Consider the following 17,110-nt stretch of genomic DNA (forward strand, 5'->3'; position numbering starts at 1 on the left):
GGTGGCTGCCGGCTTGGGTTCCGCTTACCCTCCTGCCCGGGCCCCCATGTTGGATTCAGCGTGTTCCCACCTCATGTTGGTCGTGTCCAGTCTGCAAGGTGGCCTGCTCACCTTTCCTCCCCAGAGAGGCGCCTCCCTGGAAGACACGGCGTCTGGGGCACGAGCCCTGCAGCTCTCCAGAGGCCAGGGTGAGCTCTTTGGCTCCGTTCCAGCCTCACCACTCAGCTCCGTGCCCAGCTCCTCCAAGGCACCGAGCAAACATGCGTTCAATGAGTGAGGGAAACGCAGGTAGAGTTTCACCCCTACCAATTTTTATACGGTATGTTTTCACTAAACCTTGCAATAATGCTGAAGGCACGCAGGGGTGCGACTCTGAGCTCTCTTTTAGAGATGAAGAAATAAGCCCAGAGAGGTAAAGTCACTTGCCAAGGATACACAGCTCAGCAGTCGGGGAGCCATGATATGAATCCAGACCTTTTGACTCCAAACCTAATTCCTCTGGGTTCTCCCAGATTAGTTTCCTATGAGGGGCCCGGGCACTTTCCATCCCCCTTACCGCCCAGTCGAGCTCTAATATTTTCATACGTCTCCCCACTCAGCCCAGCAGACTCTTCCAGCAACCACTGGGTACAGCCCTCTTGGCCTCCCTATCCCCCAGAATCCTTAGCTCCTGGTCCTGAGAGCCAAAGTTCAGAGGGGCCAGGGAGGGGAGAGGGGGAAGGGTACTGGTTAGCTCCAAAACAGCCTGACAGCTGTCCCTGTCACAGAGAGAGGAGACTGTGACGGTGTGTGTCTGCCTGAATGTGGGAGCACATGTGTGGGAGAGTGTGTATTTGTGTGTCTCTAGCTCCAAGTCCAAGTGCTTATTATGTCTGTGCTGGAGCCAGCATGTGTCTGCACGTGTGTCTGTCCGTCTCTGGGAACACACGGTCCGCACTCTGCTTTCTCGGCCTCCTCTGACGCTGGCCCTTATCCCTCCTCACCCTGCCTCCCTCTGCTGAAAGAGAGGCTGAATCCAAGGCCCAGGTATGGAATGCTGGGGGCAGGGGTGGGTGGTGGGCCAGAGCGAGAGCAGCTGGAAAGGGTGAATGGTGACAATGGGACTTAGCTTTCCCCACCAGCAAAGCCTTTCTTCCCAGCTCTGTGTTGTTCCTATGGCTTCTAGAAAAGTCGGGGGCATGTTTTGCATTGCAAGGGAGTCTTGGGTATGAAGCAAGGGTAGACATCAGACCACCCCTTTCTCCAGCCCTTCCGTACTTTCTTCCCTTATCTCCCCTGCTCTTTGGGAAGAGCTGACAGTCAAGGTTGCCACAGGTTCCTCCCAAGGGCGCCCCCTTTCCATCAGGGCTTTGCTGGACCACACTTGTCCAGTCCCAAGCCTCTATCCCCTGGGCTCAGACCTGGAAAGGGAGGAATACTAAGCACACCTCCACTCCTGCCTGCCTTTCTCCCTTCCTTCCTGGCTCCAGCCAGCCCTGCCCCTCCAACCCCAGTCAAAGGCCGGAGATCTGCCTGTAGGAAGAGCAAGGACTGTTTCTCAACCTCCTGCCTTGACCTCTTTCCACCCCCAACCTGGCTCAAAAGGTGGGAGGTGCACAGCTGTGCTTTCTGAGCCGGGTGAAGGGGGCATTACCATGTGCAAACACAGGCTGCTGCCCATCTGAACCCCCCGAGAAAGGCTCCTAATAAATTCAGAGCAGCCAAGTGACACACATCTCAATCTAGGCTAAGCCGCCACATTAATGCCACACACAGCCTGCAGTAAGCCCTTGTTAATGGGGAGGGCGTGTCAGGCAAAGAGAGACCCCTCCCACCCAGCGCTCCCCACTCTCTGGTCCCTAGCCTCTTTCTGCTCTGACCCACAAGCATCCAGGTCCCCGGAGAGCCAGCAGGGGAATCCTGGCAGGGGACTCAGACGGGCTTGTGGGCAGTACCAGGGGAGGTCTGTGATAGGGAATACGGGTGGGGAGGGCTTTCGGAAGCTCATGCCTGCTGCTCGGAGTGGATAGAGATGGAGCGGCAACCCATGAGGCGTGCAGGGTGTTTCCGGCAGCCATAAGAGCAGACGGGGCCCAGGCACCTGGTGGCTTTAGAAACTTTTTTTTCAAATGCAGTCTCTCCAGAAATCATAAAGTGGACTAAAACAGAGCTGCCCTAGTTTGAAGCAGACCAAGCAAGGCCAGGCTAGAGTCCTAGCTGAGTCCCTGAAGGGGTTTCTGGAGAGGGCCACAAGAGACACAGCTTAACAGAGGTTCCGGCTGTGCCCGGGTGTGACAGGCGAGGGCCTGCACCAGTCTGTGGGGACACCATGCACTCGCAGTGCTTGGGGATGTGGTAGATGCTGTGCGTGTGTGGTGGCAGAACACCAACTGTGCACCAGGCACTGGCCTAGGTGCCCAGCTGTGAACACAGACAAGTCTGGCGCATATGTCTGTGTGTAAAACCACTCGGTGGGCACCTTTCCCCCATTCTGTCCTAGGGCCCACCGCGGTCGAAATAATGGGGTAATTCTGTCACCCCCCACCCCCATTAACCAGGTCGTGTCGTCTCTTCCTTCCAGAGCCCTCCATGGAGTTCGGTCTGCTCAGCGAGGCGGAGGCCCGGAGCCCTGCCTTGTCGCTGTCCGACGCGGGCACTCCCCACCCCCCACTCCCAGAACACGGCTGCAAAGGCCAGGAGCACAGCGGTGAGGGCGCCCCCTTCTGGAGGTGGAGGAGATAGCAGCTCAATCCCTACTTGGGGTGGGACGGGGGTGGCCTCCCGGGAGGGAGCGAACTGGCCCTAGGGCAGGTCCCGGAGAACCCTGGGCGCCCTGTGACCTGCTCCCACCCTGGCCCCCAGACTCGGAGAAGGCCTCGGCATCGCTGCCCGGCGGCTCCCCCGAGGACGGCTCGCTGAAGAAGAAGCAGCGGCGGCAGCGCACGCACTTCACCAGCCAGCAGCTGCAGGAGCTGGAGGCCACCTTCCAAAGGAACCGCTACCCCGACATGAGCACGCGCGAGGAGATCGCCGTGTGGACCAACCTCACCGAGGCCCGCGTGCGGGTATGGCCCTCCCCTCCCCGCGACCCTCACCCGCCGGGGCCTCCCTGCGCTGGCCCCTGCCTGCCCGCCTCGGGCCCAAGACCCGACGACTCCCGTCTGCAGCGTGCGCCCGCCAACCTCCGGGCTCCGCCCCCTGTCCCCTCTCAGAGTCCCCCACCCCGCTGCCCACGGTCGCAGCTCTCAGGCTACCCCCCCCCCCGGCCCCATGCGTTCCCCCAACCCCGTCTCCAGCCACTTGGCCTGGGACCCGGGTCTGGGTGCCGCGCTCGCCCGCCGCCGGGGCCCGGGCCCCCTGACAGCCTCTGTCCCGCGCCCGCAGGTGTGGTTCAAGAACCGGCGCGCCAAGTGGCGGAAGCGCGAGCGCAGCCAGCAGGCCGAGCTGTGCAAGGGCGGCTTCGCGGCGCCGCTCGGAGGGCTGGTGCCGCCCTACGAGGAGGTGTATCCCGGCTACTCGTACGGCAACTGGCCGCCCAAGGCGCTCGCCCCGCCGCTCGCCGCCAAGACCTTCCCGTTCGCCTTCAACTCGGTCAACGTGGGGCCTCTGGCCTCGCAGCCCGTCTTCTCGCCACCCAGCTCCATCGCCGCCTCCATGGTGCCCTCGGCCGCAGCCGCCCCCGGCACGGTGCCTGGACCCGGGGCCCTACAGGGCCTGGGCGGGGGCCCTCCTGGGCTGGCTCCGGCCGCCGTGTCCTCGGGGGCCGTGTCCTGCCCGTACGCCTCGGCCGCCGCAGCCGCCGCTGCAGCCGCCTCCTCCCCCTACGTCTATCGGGACCCGTGTAACTCGAGCCTGGCCAGCCTGCGGCTCAAAGCCAAACAGCACGCCTCGTTCAGCTACCCCGCGGTGCCCGGGCCGCCCCCGGCCGCCAACCTCAGCCCGTGCCAGTACGCCGTGGAACGGCCCGTATGAGCGGCGGGCTGTGGACCGTCTTCGAGGGCGGGGGCGATCGTTCGCAGCCTCCCCGGACTGGGGTCTCATCCAGGCTGGCTTGCCCCCGCTCCAGGGTCGGACAGGGGTGCTTGGGCAGCTGGGGGGGGGGGGGGCGGTCGGCTCAGGAGAGGGCCTTCCCCTCCCAGCCCCGAGGGGTGCACTGGGCCCTACACACAGACCGCGCCCCTGGGACTAAGGCCAGGGACAGGGACCAGCTCCCCGGGGGCCAGCGCACCCTTGGCCCATCCCGCCTTCTCCAGACTCCCCCTCCCCCGTTTTCAAAGATAAATGAAATAAAAGTGCGCGGACTGTCGAAGGCCTGATGATTCAGAGTCGCGGTTGAGCCCTCTTTCCCGTCATCTTTCCCGACTGTCTAGGAGAGAGCTGGATGTACGGGAATGAGGTGAGGGTTCAGACTTACAGGGAGTCAGTTCCCCCCATCCCTTTGCTCCAGGATGGGGGAGCCCAGGAACCCGGGGATTCCAGGAGCAACCGGGCGCGCGCAGGCGTGGAGGCCCGGCTGCTTGGCTGGCGTCGGCCAAAGGCGGTGCCGCGACGCCACCTCGTGGTCTCAGGGAGGATAGCTGGCAGGTGGGGGTCTCGAACGCCTGCTTGCCCGCGTCAATTCTGCAACTTAGGAAAACCTGACTTGAGATAAGGTACGCGGCTTTCTGCGCCTGTTTCTCACTGTTCCTATGAGGGGCTTGCGCCTCTAACAGCAATAAAATTCTGGTCTGTGATGGACATTTATGAAGCGCCTACATGGCCTAGGATTCTTATTGAGCGTCTGTGTGCCTCTCCTCCTTCCACACACCCAGGCTTCTCCCCTGCGGATCACTCCACTGCCAGCAGCCTTCTCTCGGCACAGCAGCCCCCAAATCTTTCCCCAGACCTCCAAACCCCCAAAGCCCGGTTGAAATATTTAATTAAAAAAAAAATAGACCGGGAGGAAGAAAGGTTCCTGGGTAGAAATATAAATAACTCAGTTCCTGAAGATCTTCCTCAGCCCCATCCCATCCCAGGGTCTGCTTGGCCTTCACATTAAAAACAGAAACATGAACGTACCAGGCCACAACCCCATCCCAGCAGAGACACTTCTTGCCTGTTACCACTTACGGCCACCTGGGGGCACACAGGAAACCATCCAGGTAAGGCGCCCTAATCATTCTCCCAGACCTAAGCCCAGCCCCTCAGTGCCCTGAGGAAGAGAGATCCTGGGGCTCCTTCTCTCCAACCCTTCACTGGCTCTTGGCCTTTGCTTTGACCTTGGGCCTGATGTAGGTTTGGCGGAAGAAGTGGGCAAAGAGGATGAAATAGGTCGTATACAGAACGAGGGACCAGAAGAAGTGTTCGGCTGTGGTGTGGCATCCCCGTTCCTGCCTCCAGGTGTAGGTCAGCAAGCCAACAATGGTGCCCACGAACATCTGCAGGATCTGCAGGCTGGTGATGAGCATGGGGAGCAGCCTGGGGGACTTCACCTTGGCAGCCTTCAATGTGTAGTAGGTGTACATGACCGCGTGCACACCGAAGTTCATGGTCATGAACCAGCCGCCCGAAGGCACTTTGTTCTTGTAGCTGAAGCTTGTGAACACCAGCACCGTGCTGTGGTGGTACCAGTGCACGAAGATGAGCGGCCGCTTTCGCAGGATGATGAAGGCCGTGTCCCCTGGGAGATGGGGAGTCTTAGCTGGCGGGGAGGGGGCTTCTGGGGCAGAGCATCTGAAGAGGGGCTTGGGGGAAGGGACTCTTCAAAGGCTGTGTGAGGAGGGAGGCGGTCCACAGGGCACCAGAGAGACAAAACCTTACCACTCACCGAGCTCAATGATCTTGCTGAGGAGAAAGAGGCAGGACCAGAACTTGATGGTGGAATGCTCGATGTAGTCGCTGAAGCACACGGTTTGCTTTAGGCCCCCCCTGAGCAGCACGGTCCCCATGTAGCCCCAGGTCCTCACTGCTCCCAGGATACTGCAGGGGGACAGAGGAAGAGGGTGTAAGGGCCGTGCCCAGGCACGAATTCACCCTCTCCGCCCCGGCCTGACCTGGTGGCTAAGTCCCAAACTCCACCACCCTTCCCAGGGAAACGGGCCACAGCCCCTGAGATTCTGGGGCCTATGTGGCAGGTCTGAGCAGTCGTCTGGAGGACCTGAGGGCTGGGGGAGCAGCAGGGCATGCCGGAGGATGGAAGGAGTCTGGGGCAGAAGGCCTGGGGGGAGGGGCTGGGGAAGTTCTTCGGAGAGGGTGTTAGAGGCTGGAGAGCTTCGCTGGAAGTGCAGACTCCGTGGGCTCCAGGGGGGTGGAGCAGAGAGACTGCCCGTCGAGACTGGGACTGGGGCGAGGGTTTCCAGGCACAGCGGGGATCAGCACACTGGAGCCATGCTGTAAGGACTCCAGCAGGTCTACAGGCTAAGCACAGGCAGGGGGGGTGTGGGGGTGCTTGGGGGCATCTCACCTGAAGATGGCGAGGCAGAAGGACCAGAGCATGAGAGGCCACTGCAGGCTGAAGCCCTTGCGTGCCCTCATGTAGTTCTGCCCCACGACGATGAGCAGCAGGTAGACGAGAGCGATGAGGAAGGAGGCGGTCCTGGACGGGAGAAGGCAGAAGGGAATGAGCTTGCGAGGGTGCCGCTTGGGTGATGGCCACTCATGCTTCCAGGGCAGTGCTCAGCATTTGGGAGCCAAGCTCTGCCGCTTACTGGCTACGAGTGCCCTTTCGGCTTCTTGGCCTTCGTCATTTGCATAGTGAGAAGACGACTCCACTCCTGGCAGTGTCAATGTGTGCAGTACCTAGCACAGGGCCAGGGCTATGTCCAAGATTTCTGTGATTACTGCTACCTCAGCCGAGCTGGGGGTGGGTGATGATTGACCCATGCCTAGAATCTACCCAGGGTTGTGATGTAAGAATGGGGCAATAGCTCCTGCCTGGTTGGGTCATGGCAAATTGGCTGGAGCACAAAGTCACCCACAAACACCTCTGCCGAGCTTCACGGTTAAGCCAGAGAGCACGAGGAAGGCTTGGAAGAGCTCCCTGACCTCGGCTGTCCCCTTCTCCGCAGCAGGCATGATGGGGCATTTGGAAACAAGGTGATGCTTGTGCTGCGCGGGCAGCTGTGGTCACCGGCAGGAGGCACCCGCGGACGTGCACGGCCACTCCAGCAGGGGTTTACATCACCCTCGCCCCTCAGCCGCGGCGTTCTCCTTGGTTTCTGGCTACTCCTACGTCTCTCTCCCCGTCCTCTTATTTCTGCCCTGATTTCTTTGCGGTCCCACACTACCTGGACCTTGGAGCACGGCGGTGTGGAGCCGGCACCGGGGAGTCCTATGCCTCTCCTCTTCAGAAAATCACTGGGAGTCTTCAGCGCCCTTCTTTCCCTTCCCTCAAATAAGTGGCCATTCATCCCCCCAAAGCAGTGAGCGCGGCCCGGCCCCTAGCAAGCCCCTTTTCCCTCCCGCCCCAGGTCTCACCAGTACTCTTCCAAAAAGGGTCTCATGTCTTGGGACATCTCGAAATCATAGGGCTGGAGCAGTTGCCTCACTTCGTTTGACACGTTCATGGCTGTGACCATTTCCTTCTGCAGCCGTCAAGGTTCAGCGCTTGGGTCGTGGGAGGGCTGGGCAAGAGCCTGGGGGACCGAGGGCCGGGTGGACCTCAGAGCAGGTCGGAACAGACCCAGGACGGAAGGAGTCCCTGAGCAAGGCGAAGAGGGCGTCGGGTCCGGGCACGTGTGCTTCAGTCCAGCCTGCTTCCTGCGCCGCTGCCACCGCGCAATTTAACGCGGAATTGCAAGGCGGCGGGTGGCTGGGGGCAGCCCCCGCCCCGCGACCGATCATAAATCAATCTGGACCAAGACACGCCCCTGTCCCGCATCCCGCTCTGATTGGTCGTTTTCAAGGGTCCTTTCCGACGGCGCCTCGAAGCCCCGCCTCTGACCCTGTTGCAGCTCCCTCGCCCCGCCCACCTTCCCTGCAGGTCTCCCCCAGCACCGCCGCCTCGGGCTTAGCTCGGACCCTGCAGCCTAGCAGGTTACCCAGACCGACCTGTTTGCCCCCAGCCCTGCCGACTGCAGTGTGCTTCAGTCCTGACCTGCTTGGCACTGCGGAGAGTGGAGGTGTGCTCAGTCTCCGGATGGGGCGTCAGCTCGCAGGCTCCCAGAGGTCCTGGGAAACTAGGAAGACCTGAAGTCCCTTCTGCCTCCTAGTTTGCAGTCTGCAGCTGTGGGTGGAGATGAATTTTATGGCTGAGGCTGTTGATGTTGACGTTTGGGAAGGTGGTTGTTGAGGCTTCTTTACAGTTTCCTGAATGCCTGAACTGCTCCAGTCTGGCACCCAGGAATAACCTTGGTGAAGAAATAGGGTCACCCTCCAGGCTTCAGGGATTCTTGTCCAGCTTTGCTAGAGATCTGCTGTGCTTTAAGGAGGGGACTATCCCGCGCATCTCCCCGAGGCCTGCTGCTTTCTCCTCCCAGTCTTGCTAACCTGATCAAAGAATGTTTAAAACTGTTTAAGGCAGGGCCAGCGCTGTGCCATATGGGGTAAAACCACTGGGCACTAGTTTGGGTCCTGGCTGCTCCACTTCCCATACAGCTCTCTGCTATGGCCTGCGAAAGCAGCAGAAGATGGTCCAAGTCCTTGGGCCCCTGCACCTGTGTGGGAGACCTGGAAGAAGCTCCTGGCTCCTGGCTTTGGATTGGCGCAGCTCCGACTGTTGCAGCCATCTGGGGAGTGAACCAGCGGATAGAAGTCCTCGCTCTCTCTCTGTTTCTCTGTAACTCTGCCTTTCAAATAAATAAACAAACACATCTTTTAAAAAATGTGGGTATAAATGGCTGTGGTCCCTCAAACCCACAGGCTTCAGAGCAAGGGATCCAGGCAGGACTCTCAGCTCCATCGCCCGAGCCTCAGACACTGTCCATAGGGTGGAGTGGGAAGTCTTGTCCACACCAGCCAGCTTAAGGACTTGAAATGCCTCCTCACCTCTCACTTGATTACCACAGCCACCACTGCTGTCACGCTAACTGATTGTACCATCTCCTTCTCTAAAGACAGTGCTTCTCCTTTGTTGCACTGGAATCAAAAGAACTCCCAAACCCGGCTCACTGCCAGGTTTCTGAGCCCAACCCAAACGGTGCCGGCTCCTTAGGCAGTCCTAGACCAAACTTTGGTGAAGACCACCACTTTCTGTCTTCTTGTTCGGAAGACAGTTCTAGAACCTAAACTGTTTCAGGCAGCTTTCCTGCTGAAAACTCTTCATTGGCTTTAGATTGCCCAACACGTAGATCGACACTCAGAAGTTTGACAGATCAATGAATAAGTGAAATAGTGAACACTACAAGCCCAATACCCTTGTCCTACACTGTGTTGCGTGTTGGTGTAACAACTACCTGAGGCTGGATATTTTATAAAGGAACAGTTTTGTTTAGGTCATGGTTTTGGAAGCTGAAAATCTAAGACAGGGTAGCCCTATTTGGCTGGCCTGTGGTGAGGTCTAACAAGTGGATGGCATGACCTGGTGGGAGGGTGTGCAAGAGGGAGCACGTGGTGAGAAGGGAAACGAGAGCAAGGAGGGGCCAGGCTCACCCTCCGTAACAACCTGCTTTGGAGGGGACTCACCCGATCCTGACAGAACCACAGCAAACCCTTCTGAGGTGGTCCACATGACCTCGTCATCTCTTAAGAGCCCCAACACCTCAATATTGTTACACTGTGGACCACGCTGCTGGCCTATGAACCTTTGGGGGACACAGTCAAACCACATGCAAACTACAGCAAGCATCTAGGTGCTCTGAGACCCGGACTCGGGCATCAGCACCACCATTAGCTTGCCATGTGACTCCTGGCACCTCGGACACACGTTCTTCATTGGCAACATGCAGGTAGTCATCCTTGCCTGCCTGGTCACAAGGCTGTGATGGGCAGACACGTCTGACAATGCCAATGGAAGGATACTGTGAACCAGACACGTGGAAATGGGAGGTGTGCAAACACACACGGAGATTATGCAGTCAGCCCTAGACCCTGCAGTGAGGACATTTTACATCGCCTGTCCCCATGAAGTGTAATGGTGAGGCATGGAGGAGGTATGTGCAGTGTGTATGGGAGAAGGGAAGAGAAAAATCTTCAGAAATTATTTCCTAAGGGAAACTGTCCCTGGCCTGTGACCCAGTCCCGCACCCCTACTGTATACAAACTACTCTCATAGCATGGTATTTCTTTCCCTCAGTGAGCATTTGTAGCTGTTTTTCCTCCCCCTTCCCCCCCCCCCCCTTGATCAATGTTTGTTTTCCCCACTGGAGCTCCGTGAACACAGAGACCATGTCTGTTTTGCTCAACCTCACTCCCCTAACACTGCACATGTACTGGGTATGCAGGTAACATTTGCTGTGTGAGTAACTGAAGGGGTGAAATCTCCACCTCTCTGTTTATCCCGGATAAATCTTCCAGACTTGCCTTTGTGCTGTCATTGTGAAAGCCTCAACATAGGAGACGAAGAAGTGGTGACCGTAAGCTTTATGAGCATCTGGATAACTCAGAGAGGTTTATAAAACACCAGTCTCTCCTGCTATCTGGTGTCGTGTGTTCTCAGCCCAGCTTCTCTCCCCATTTCCACTGCCACCAGTACTTCCTGCCAGTGTCCTCAGCAAAACATATGCTAAACACAATTTGATTTCTCCCTCCAAAGTAAGCTGCTCTTCCCAGCCACCATTTATCTAGAAATGGCGAGGTCATGCCTTACTCCTTCTTGTGACACAGAGCTGTGTCGTTTCTGTTAGAGGAGCCTGGTCATCAGAATGCTGCTTCTGCTCAGATCCCTTCCCAGCCCCTTGCTAGCCGGGTAGCTTGGGTACGATCTCACCAAACATCTCTTGACTTCTGCTCCCTCACCTGTGAAACGGAGATTATTTAACATCCTCCTCAAAAGGATGTTTGCAATGATTTCAGGAAACTTTGTCTTAGCACTGCACAGTATAAAGCACTTAGCAAACATCAGTAATTACAACCCAAAAAAGTGGCTTTGTACAAATTTCACCTTCTTTTTAATAAAACTCCATGAAATTAATTAAAAGCCATCATCTAGAGATTGGTTGCAAAACAATGCGAATGTACTTAGCACTACTGCACTGTACATTTAAAAATGGTTACAATGGTAAATTTTACATTATGTATATTCCACCACAATTCAAACATTTCTGACAGAAGAGTCATGAAATAGGCATATAGCTTTTAGTCAATTTACTTTGATTTATTTGAAAGGTTGAGTGACAGAGAGACAGAGAGGTCTTCTATTCGCTGGTTCATTCTCCAAATGCACACAACAGCGAGCTGGGCCATGCTGAAGCCCGGAGCCTGAGACTCAACCCGCACATGGTCTCCCACATGGGTGGTAGGATCCCAAGTACTGGAGCCATCACTGCTGCTTCCCAGGTGTGCATTAATGGGAAACTGGACCAGAAGCAGAGGTGGAACCTGATCCCACACTCTCCAATGTATGATGCAGACTCTCCAAGCAGCATAAGCAGCTGCACAACCCTTGCCCCATACAGTTGTTTTTGTTTTGTATTGTTTTTTAAGATTTATTTGAAAGAGTTACAGAGTGTAGTAGAGACAGAGAGAGAGGTCTTCCATCTGCTGGTCCACTCCCCAGATGGCTGCAATGGCCAGAGCTGTGCCAATCCAAAGCCAGGAGCCAGGAGCTTCTTCCAGGTCTCCCATGTGGGTGCAGGGGCCCAAGGACTTGGGCCATCTTCTACTGCTTTCACAGGCCACAGCAGAGAGCTGCATCAGAAGAGGAGCAGCTGGGACTCAAACCAGCACCCATATGGGATGCTGGTGCTTCAGGCCAGGGCTTTAACCTACTACGCCACAGCGCCGCCGCCCCCCCCCCCCCATATAGTTTTAAATAGGATAGATAGGGGCCAGTGCTGTGGCATAGGAGGCAAAGCCACTGCCTGCAGGGCCAGCATCCCATATGGGTGCCAGTTCAAGTCCCGGCTTCCGATCCAGCTTTCTGCTGTGCCTGGGAAGGCAGCAGAAGATGGCCCAAGTCCTTGGACCCCCCCTGCACCCGTGTGGGAGACCTGGAGGAGGCTACTGGCTCCTGGCTTCAGATGAGGGCAGCTCCAGCCATTGCGGCCAACTGGGGAGTGAACCAGCGGATGGAAGGCTGACCTCTCTCTCTCTCTCTCTCTCTCCCTCCCTCCCTTCCTCTCCTCTCTCTATGTAACTCTTTCAAATAAATAATCTTTTTAAAAAATAGGATAAAGGGTAAATACTTTACTGTATAATAAGCCTATTCATAGTCCTATCTCTGATTCTTGGTTGCTTTCTAAGGACATAAAAACAGGCTCATTTTATCCTCTCCAGGGTCTCCAAATCTATCTAAAACACCTATCAGCTCAGGTTATTCCCCTTCAAAGTAACTACAAGGGCGGGCACTGTGGCACAGCAGGCTGGGCCGTCACTTGGTCACCTGCACCCCACACTGGAGCACCAGCTTAAGCTCTGGCTACTTTGCTTCCAATCCAGTTCACTGCTAATGTGCCTGGGAGGCAGCAGATGATGGCTCATGTACTTGAGTTCCTGACACCCACATGGAAGACCCAGATGAAGTTCTTGGCTCCTGGCCTTGACCTGGGCCAGCATTGGCTGTTGAGGCCATCTGAGTAGTGAACCAGAGGATGAAAGATTTCTCTCTCTCCCTCCCTCCCTCTCTCTCTTGGTAATCTCCCTCTCTCTGTGTCACTTTGCTTTTCAAATAATTAAATCTTTTTTTTTTTTTTTGGTTTTAATTAAGAGAAAAAGAAGGGGCCAGAATTGCATTTGCAGTGGATTAAATTGCTATCTGCAAGGTGAGCATTCCATATTTTAATGCTAGTTCAAGTCCTTGCTGCTCTGCTTTCAATTCAGCTTCCTACTTATGTGCCTGGGAAAGCAGCAGAAGATGGCCCAAGTGCTTGGGTCCCTGCCACCCACATGGGAGACCTGGATGGAGTTCCAGGCTCCCAGCTTCAGACCAACAGGTGTAGGATTCCGCCCCCCCCCCATCTCTATTGCTCTGAATTAAAAAATAAAATAAAATAAAAATAAAAAGGTCCTCAGAACAAAGACCTAATCATTTAAAGACCTAATCAGTTTAGCCCTAATCATTTCTTCCCAACAATGTTCTACCATCCCAGCACTCCACATTTTAGCTGTAATGGAAGCCACAGCTCTATGTAGCTATTACTCCCTTTACCTCCATAAGTGGTTCCTTGGCCCCACACTTTATGTTCTGCATGGAGCACATTTTTTTTTTAAGATTTATTATTTATTTGAAAAACTTGCAAAGATAGGTAGAGACAAAGAAAAAGAGGTCTTCCATCTGGTTCACTCCCCAAATGGCTGAGCTGATCCAAAGCCAGGAGCCAGGAGCTTCCTCTGGGTCTCCCATGCAGGTGCAGGAGCCCAAGAACTTGGGGCATTTTCTACTGCCTTCCCAGGTCATAGCAGAGAATTAGATTGGAAGTGGAGCATCCGGGACTTGAACCGGCACCCATATGGGATGCTGGCACTGCAGGCGGCAGCTTTACCAACTATGCCCCAGCAACGGCCCCTCCTGAGTGAATCTTACCCATTATTTGGCCCTAGCTCTAAAGTCGCTGGCCCTATAAAAGCCCAATATATTCCAGACAAAACAAGATCGACTCCTTTCAGTTTTGTCTTCCACTCCGAGGACCTTGCTCAAACTGCCTGTCAGTACTGTGCTCCTACCCAGAGTACAGTCAGTCAATAATTTTCTATACTATTCTGACTCCCCTGCCCTGTTCCAAGTGCTCACTTTCATTAGCTCACTCATCTTTGAGGTTAGTGCATAATACCTGGCACGTGGTGGGCATTCATCTGCACAGGTGATGGCTCAAGTAGTTGGATCCCACCCACATGGGAGACCAGATTGAGTTTGCAGCTCTTGACTTCAGCCTGGCCCAGCCTAGGATATTATGGGCATTTGGGTAGCAATCTCTCTTGGTCCTTCTGTATGTTTCTGTCTCTGCCTTTCAAATACCCATATATAGATATAGATATAGATATAGATATAGATGTGCGTGTGTGTATATATACATATCTCTGTTGCTTTGAATTGAATAGGCAAGGCACCTAAGTGAAAATATAAACGATAAACATTTATTTTTAAAAAGACTCAACTTCCTTAGTAATTAAGGAAATGAAAATTAAAGGCTATATGTATATATGATCCTGAGTAACAGCCATTAAGCCAAGCAAAAATTAAATACCTAACGCTAGTCAAAGCTTTGGGAAATAGGTACATTCATTCCTGGCTAGCAGCCAGGTAAAATGACATGACCCTTTTGGAAACACTCTTAGGTAACACTCAGCAAGGGCCAACTAGTATACTTTGACCCAGTCTCTCATCTAGGAATTTAACCTAGTGAAATAAGTCAAAAGGAAAAACCTGTATTATTAACACTTGTATATGTCAGTGGGACTTAAAATACTAAAGAACCTCTATTTCCTGATTCTTTGGGATACCCGTTTTGTTTTTTGTTTTTTGTAAGATTTATTTTATTTGAAAGGCAAAGTTGCACAGAGGCAGAGGCAGAGAGAGAGGTCTTCGATCCACAGGTTCACTCCCCAAATGGCCACAACGGCTGAAGCTGGTCTGATTCTACCTGAAGCCAGGAGCTAGGAGCTTCCTCTGGGTCTCCCATGCAGGTGCAGGAGCCCAAGAACTTGGGGCATCTTCTACTGCCTTCCCAGGCCATAGCAGAGAATTAGATCAGAAGTGGAGCATCCAGGACTTGAACTGGCACCCATATGGGATGCTGGCACTGCAGGCGGCAGCTTTATCTGCTATGCCACAGCGCTGGCCCTGGGATATCTTTTTTTCTGATTCTTCTGTGAAACCAGTCAACTGCCTCCAACCTCCCTCCTGCATAACTGAGAGGAGCCAATTCTGTCCTCAAGGTAGGAAAATAAACAGAGTAAACACAATACCTGAGGTTATGTCTGCTTCCAACCACTTGGGCATTTGAATCCATAGTTGTCCTCTGTTGTGATTAGCTGCTGAGTCTGACTCTTGTGCTTGCTATTGTTTTCGGCTGTGTGACTTGTCTCCTCCAATCTAAGAACTTTTCAGAGCTAGAGGCTAGAGGCTAGAGGTCTACCACACTACACTTTACCTCCATATTTAGTCACTGCTGTGTCTGCTATACCCACTCTCTTCTAAAGGCGAGACAGTAATAGAACACTGAAATTGGGTAACTAAGGAAAATTTTTTTTTTATTTGACAGGTGGAGTTATAGACAATGAGAGAGAGAGACAGAGGGAAAGGTCTTCCTTCTGTAGGCTCACTACACAAATGGCCACTACGGCTGGTGCTGCGCCAATCCGAAGCCAGGAACCAGGTGCTTCTTCCTGGTCTCTCATGTGGGTACAGGGGCCCAAGCACTTGGGCCATCCTCCACTGCCCTCCCGGGCCACAGCAGAGAGCTGGACTGGAAGAGGAGCAACCAGGACTAGAACCCAGCACCCATATGGGATGCTGGCACCGTAGGCAGAGGATTAACCAAGTGAGCCACAGCGCCGGCCCCAGAAGATATTTTTTAAAAGATTTATTTATTTATTTGAAAGTCAGAATTACACAGAGAGAGGAGAGGCAGAGAGAGAAAGGTCTTCCATCCACTGGTTCACTCCCCAATTGGCCACAACGGCCAGAGCTGCACCGATCCGAAGCCAGGAGCCAGGAGCTTTTACCAGGTCTCCCATTTAGGTGCAGGGGCCCAAGGATTTGGGCCATCTTCCACTGCCTTCCCTGGCCATAGCAGAGAGCTGGATCGGAAGTAGAGCAGCTGGGACTAGAACTGTTGCCCATATGGGATGCCGGCACTGCAGGCAGCGGCTTTACCCGCTATGCCACAGCACCAGCCCCATTCAAGGAAAACTTAACAAAAGAACTATTAAATGAATGTACTGTATAGTGAAACACAAATGCACTAGTGGAAGCCTCTTCCCCATAGGAGGAGTGGATGAAGGGAGCCATTGCTGGAATGCAGACAGAGCACTCGGTGGTGAGGGCTGCCTGCCCCGTGCTGGTTAGGGGACACAGCGGCACAGCAACCGGCAGACTGGGAGCCAGGGGAATACCCTGATCGCATTCTCTTTCCACCATCTGATTACTTTTCTGTGCACCACATTGGTTAAATTCAACCAGAAGCCAGAGGTCCTAGGACCTCATTGATCAACAACACAGTAAGCACCTTGAAGAGCACAGAGCAAGGTAAAGGAGGCAGTGCACTTAGAAGCACAAAGGTGGGCTGATGTGGTGCAGCGTGGTAAGCCATGGTTTGTGACACCGTACCCTATTTTGGAGTGCTGGTTTGAGTTCTAGCTGGTCCAATTCCAATCCAGCTTCCTGCTCATGTACCTAGGAAAGCAGTAGATGATGGCTCAAGTACTGGCGTCCCTGTCACCCATTTAGGAGGCCCAGATGTAGTCTCTGGCTCCTGGCTGTTGCAGCCATTTGGGGAGTGAACCAGCAGATTAAAGATCTCTCTCTCTCTGTCCCAGTCTCTCTCTCCCTCTCTGTTGCTCTGCCTTTAGTAAACAAATTAAAAAAAAAAAAAAAAAAGACCAAGAGAAGAAAGCCGGAATCCTTCAGTAACCTAACCTAGAGTTCAATTTCTTTACAACTGCCACAGCAGTTTTTTCCCCCATTTTATTTGAAAGACAGAGAAACAGAGAGACAAAAAGATTCATCTGGTGGTTCACTCACAATACCCACAATACCAGTACCCTGATTGGATCAGGTTGAAGCCAGGAGCCTGGAACTCTATTCAGATCTCCCAGATGGGTGCCAGGGCCCAATTACTGGAGCCATCACCTGTTTCCTCCCAGGATATGCATCACCAGGAAGCTGGAATAGGGAGCAAAATTGGGACTCGAACCCAGGAACTTTTATAAGGGATGCAGGTATCCCAAGAGGCATCTTAATCACTGAATCAGAAAGCTCTATCACAATATGTAAATAATCCCAGCCTGGACAGGCAGCTGTTGGGTGAAGTGGTTCAAGCTGCTATCGGCATGCCTGCATCCCATCATTGGGGTGTCTGGGTTTCGGTCCCAGTTCTGCTCCCAATTCCAGCTTCCT

General features: G+C 54.3%; 2 protein-coding genes across 2 annotated transcripts; one reads left to right on the forward strand and one right to left on the reverse strand.

The window, feature by feature from the left end:
- Positions 1 to 2,568: 2,568 nt before the first annotated feature.
- Positions 2,569 to 3,951, forward strand: PITX3 (paired like homeodomain 3). The gene is made up of 3 exons (XM_062214834.1): positions 2,569 to 2,686; positions 2,842 to 3,044; positions 3,364 to 3,951. Exons 1-3 carry the CDS (start codon positions 2,569 to 2,571, stop codon positions 3,949 to 3,951), a joined length of 909 nt encoding a protein of 302 aa, XP_062070818.1.
- Positions 3,952 to 4,973: 1,022 nt separating this feature from the next.
- Positions 4,974 to 7,689, reverse strand: ELOVL3 (ELOVL fatty acid elongase 3). The gene is made up of 4 exons (XM_062214801.1): positions 7,435 to 7,689; positions 6,422 to 6,553; positions 5,786 to 5,937; positions 4,974 to 5,638 (listed from the first exon to the last, which is right to left on the reverse strand). The coding sequence occupies exons 1-4, from the start codon at positions 7,533 to 7,535 to the stop codon at positions 5,211 to 5,213; spliced, it is 813 nt and encodes a 270-aa protein (XP_062070785.1). The 5' UTR covers positions 7,536 to 7,689; the 3' UTR covers positions 4,974 to 5,210.
- Between the last annotated feature and the right edge of the window lie 9,421 nt (positions 7,690 to 17,110).

Source organism: Lepus europaeus, chromosome 17, assembly GCF_033115175.1.
Source record: "Lepus europaeus isolate LE1 chromosome 17, mLepTim1.pri, whole genome shotgun sequence".
In the NCBI taxonomy this organism is placed as follows: Eukaryota; Metazoa; Chordata; class Mammalia; order Lagomorpha; family Leporidae; genus Lepus; species Lepus europaeus.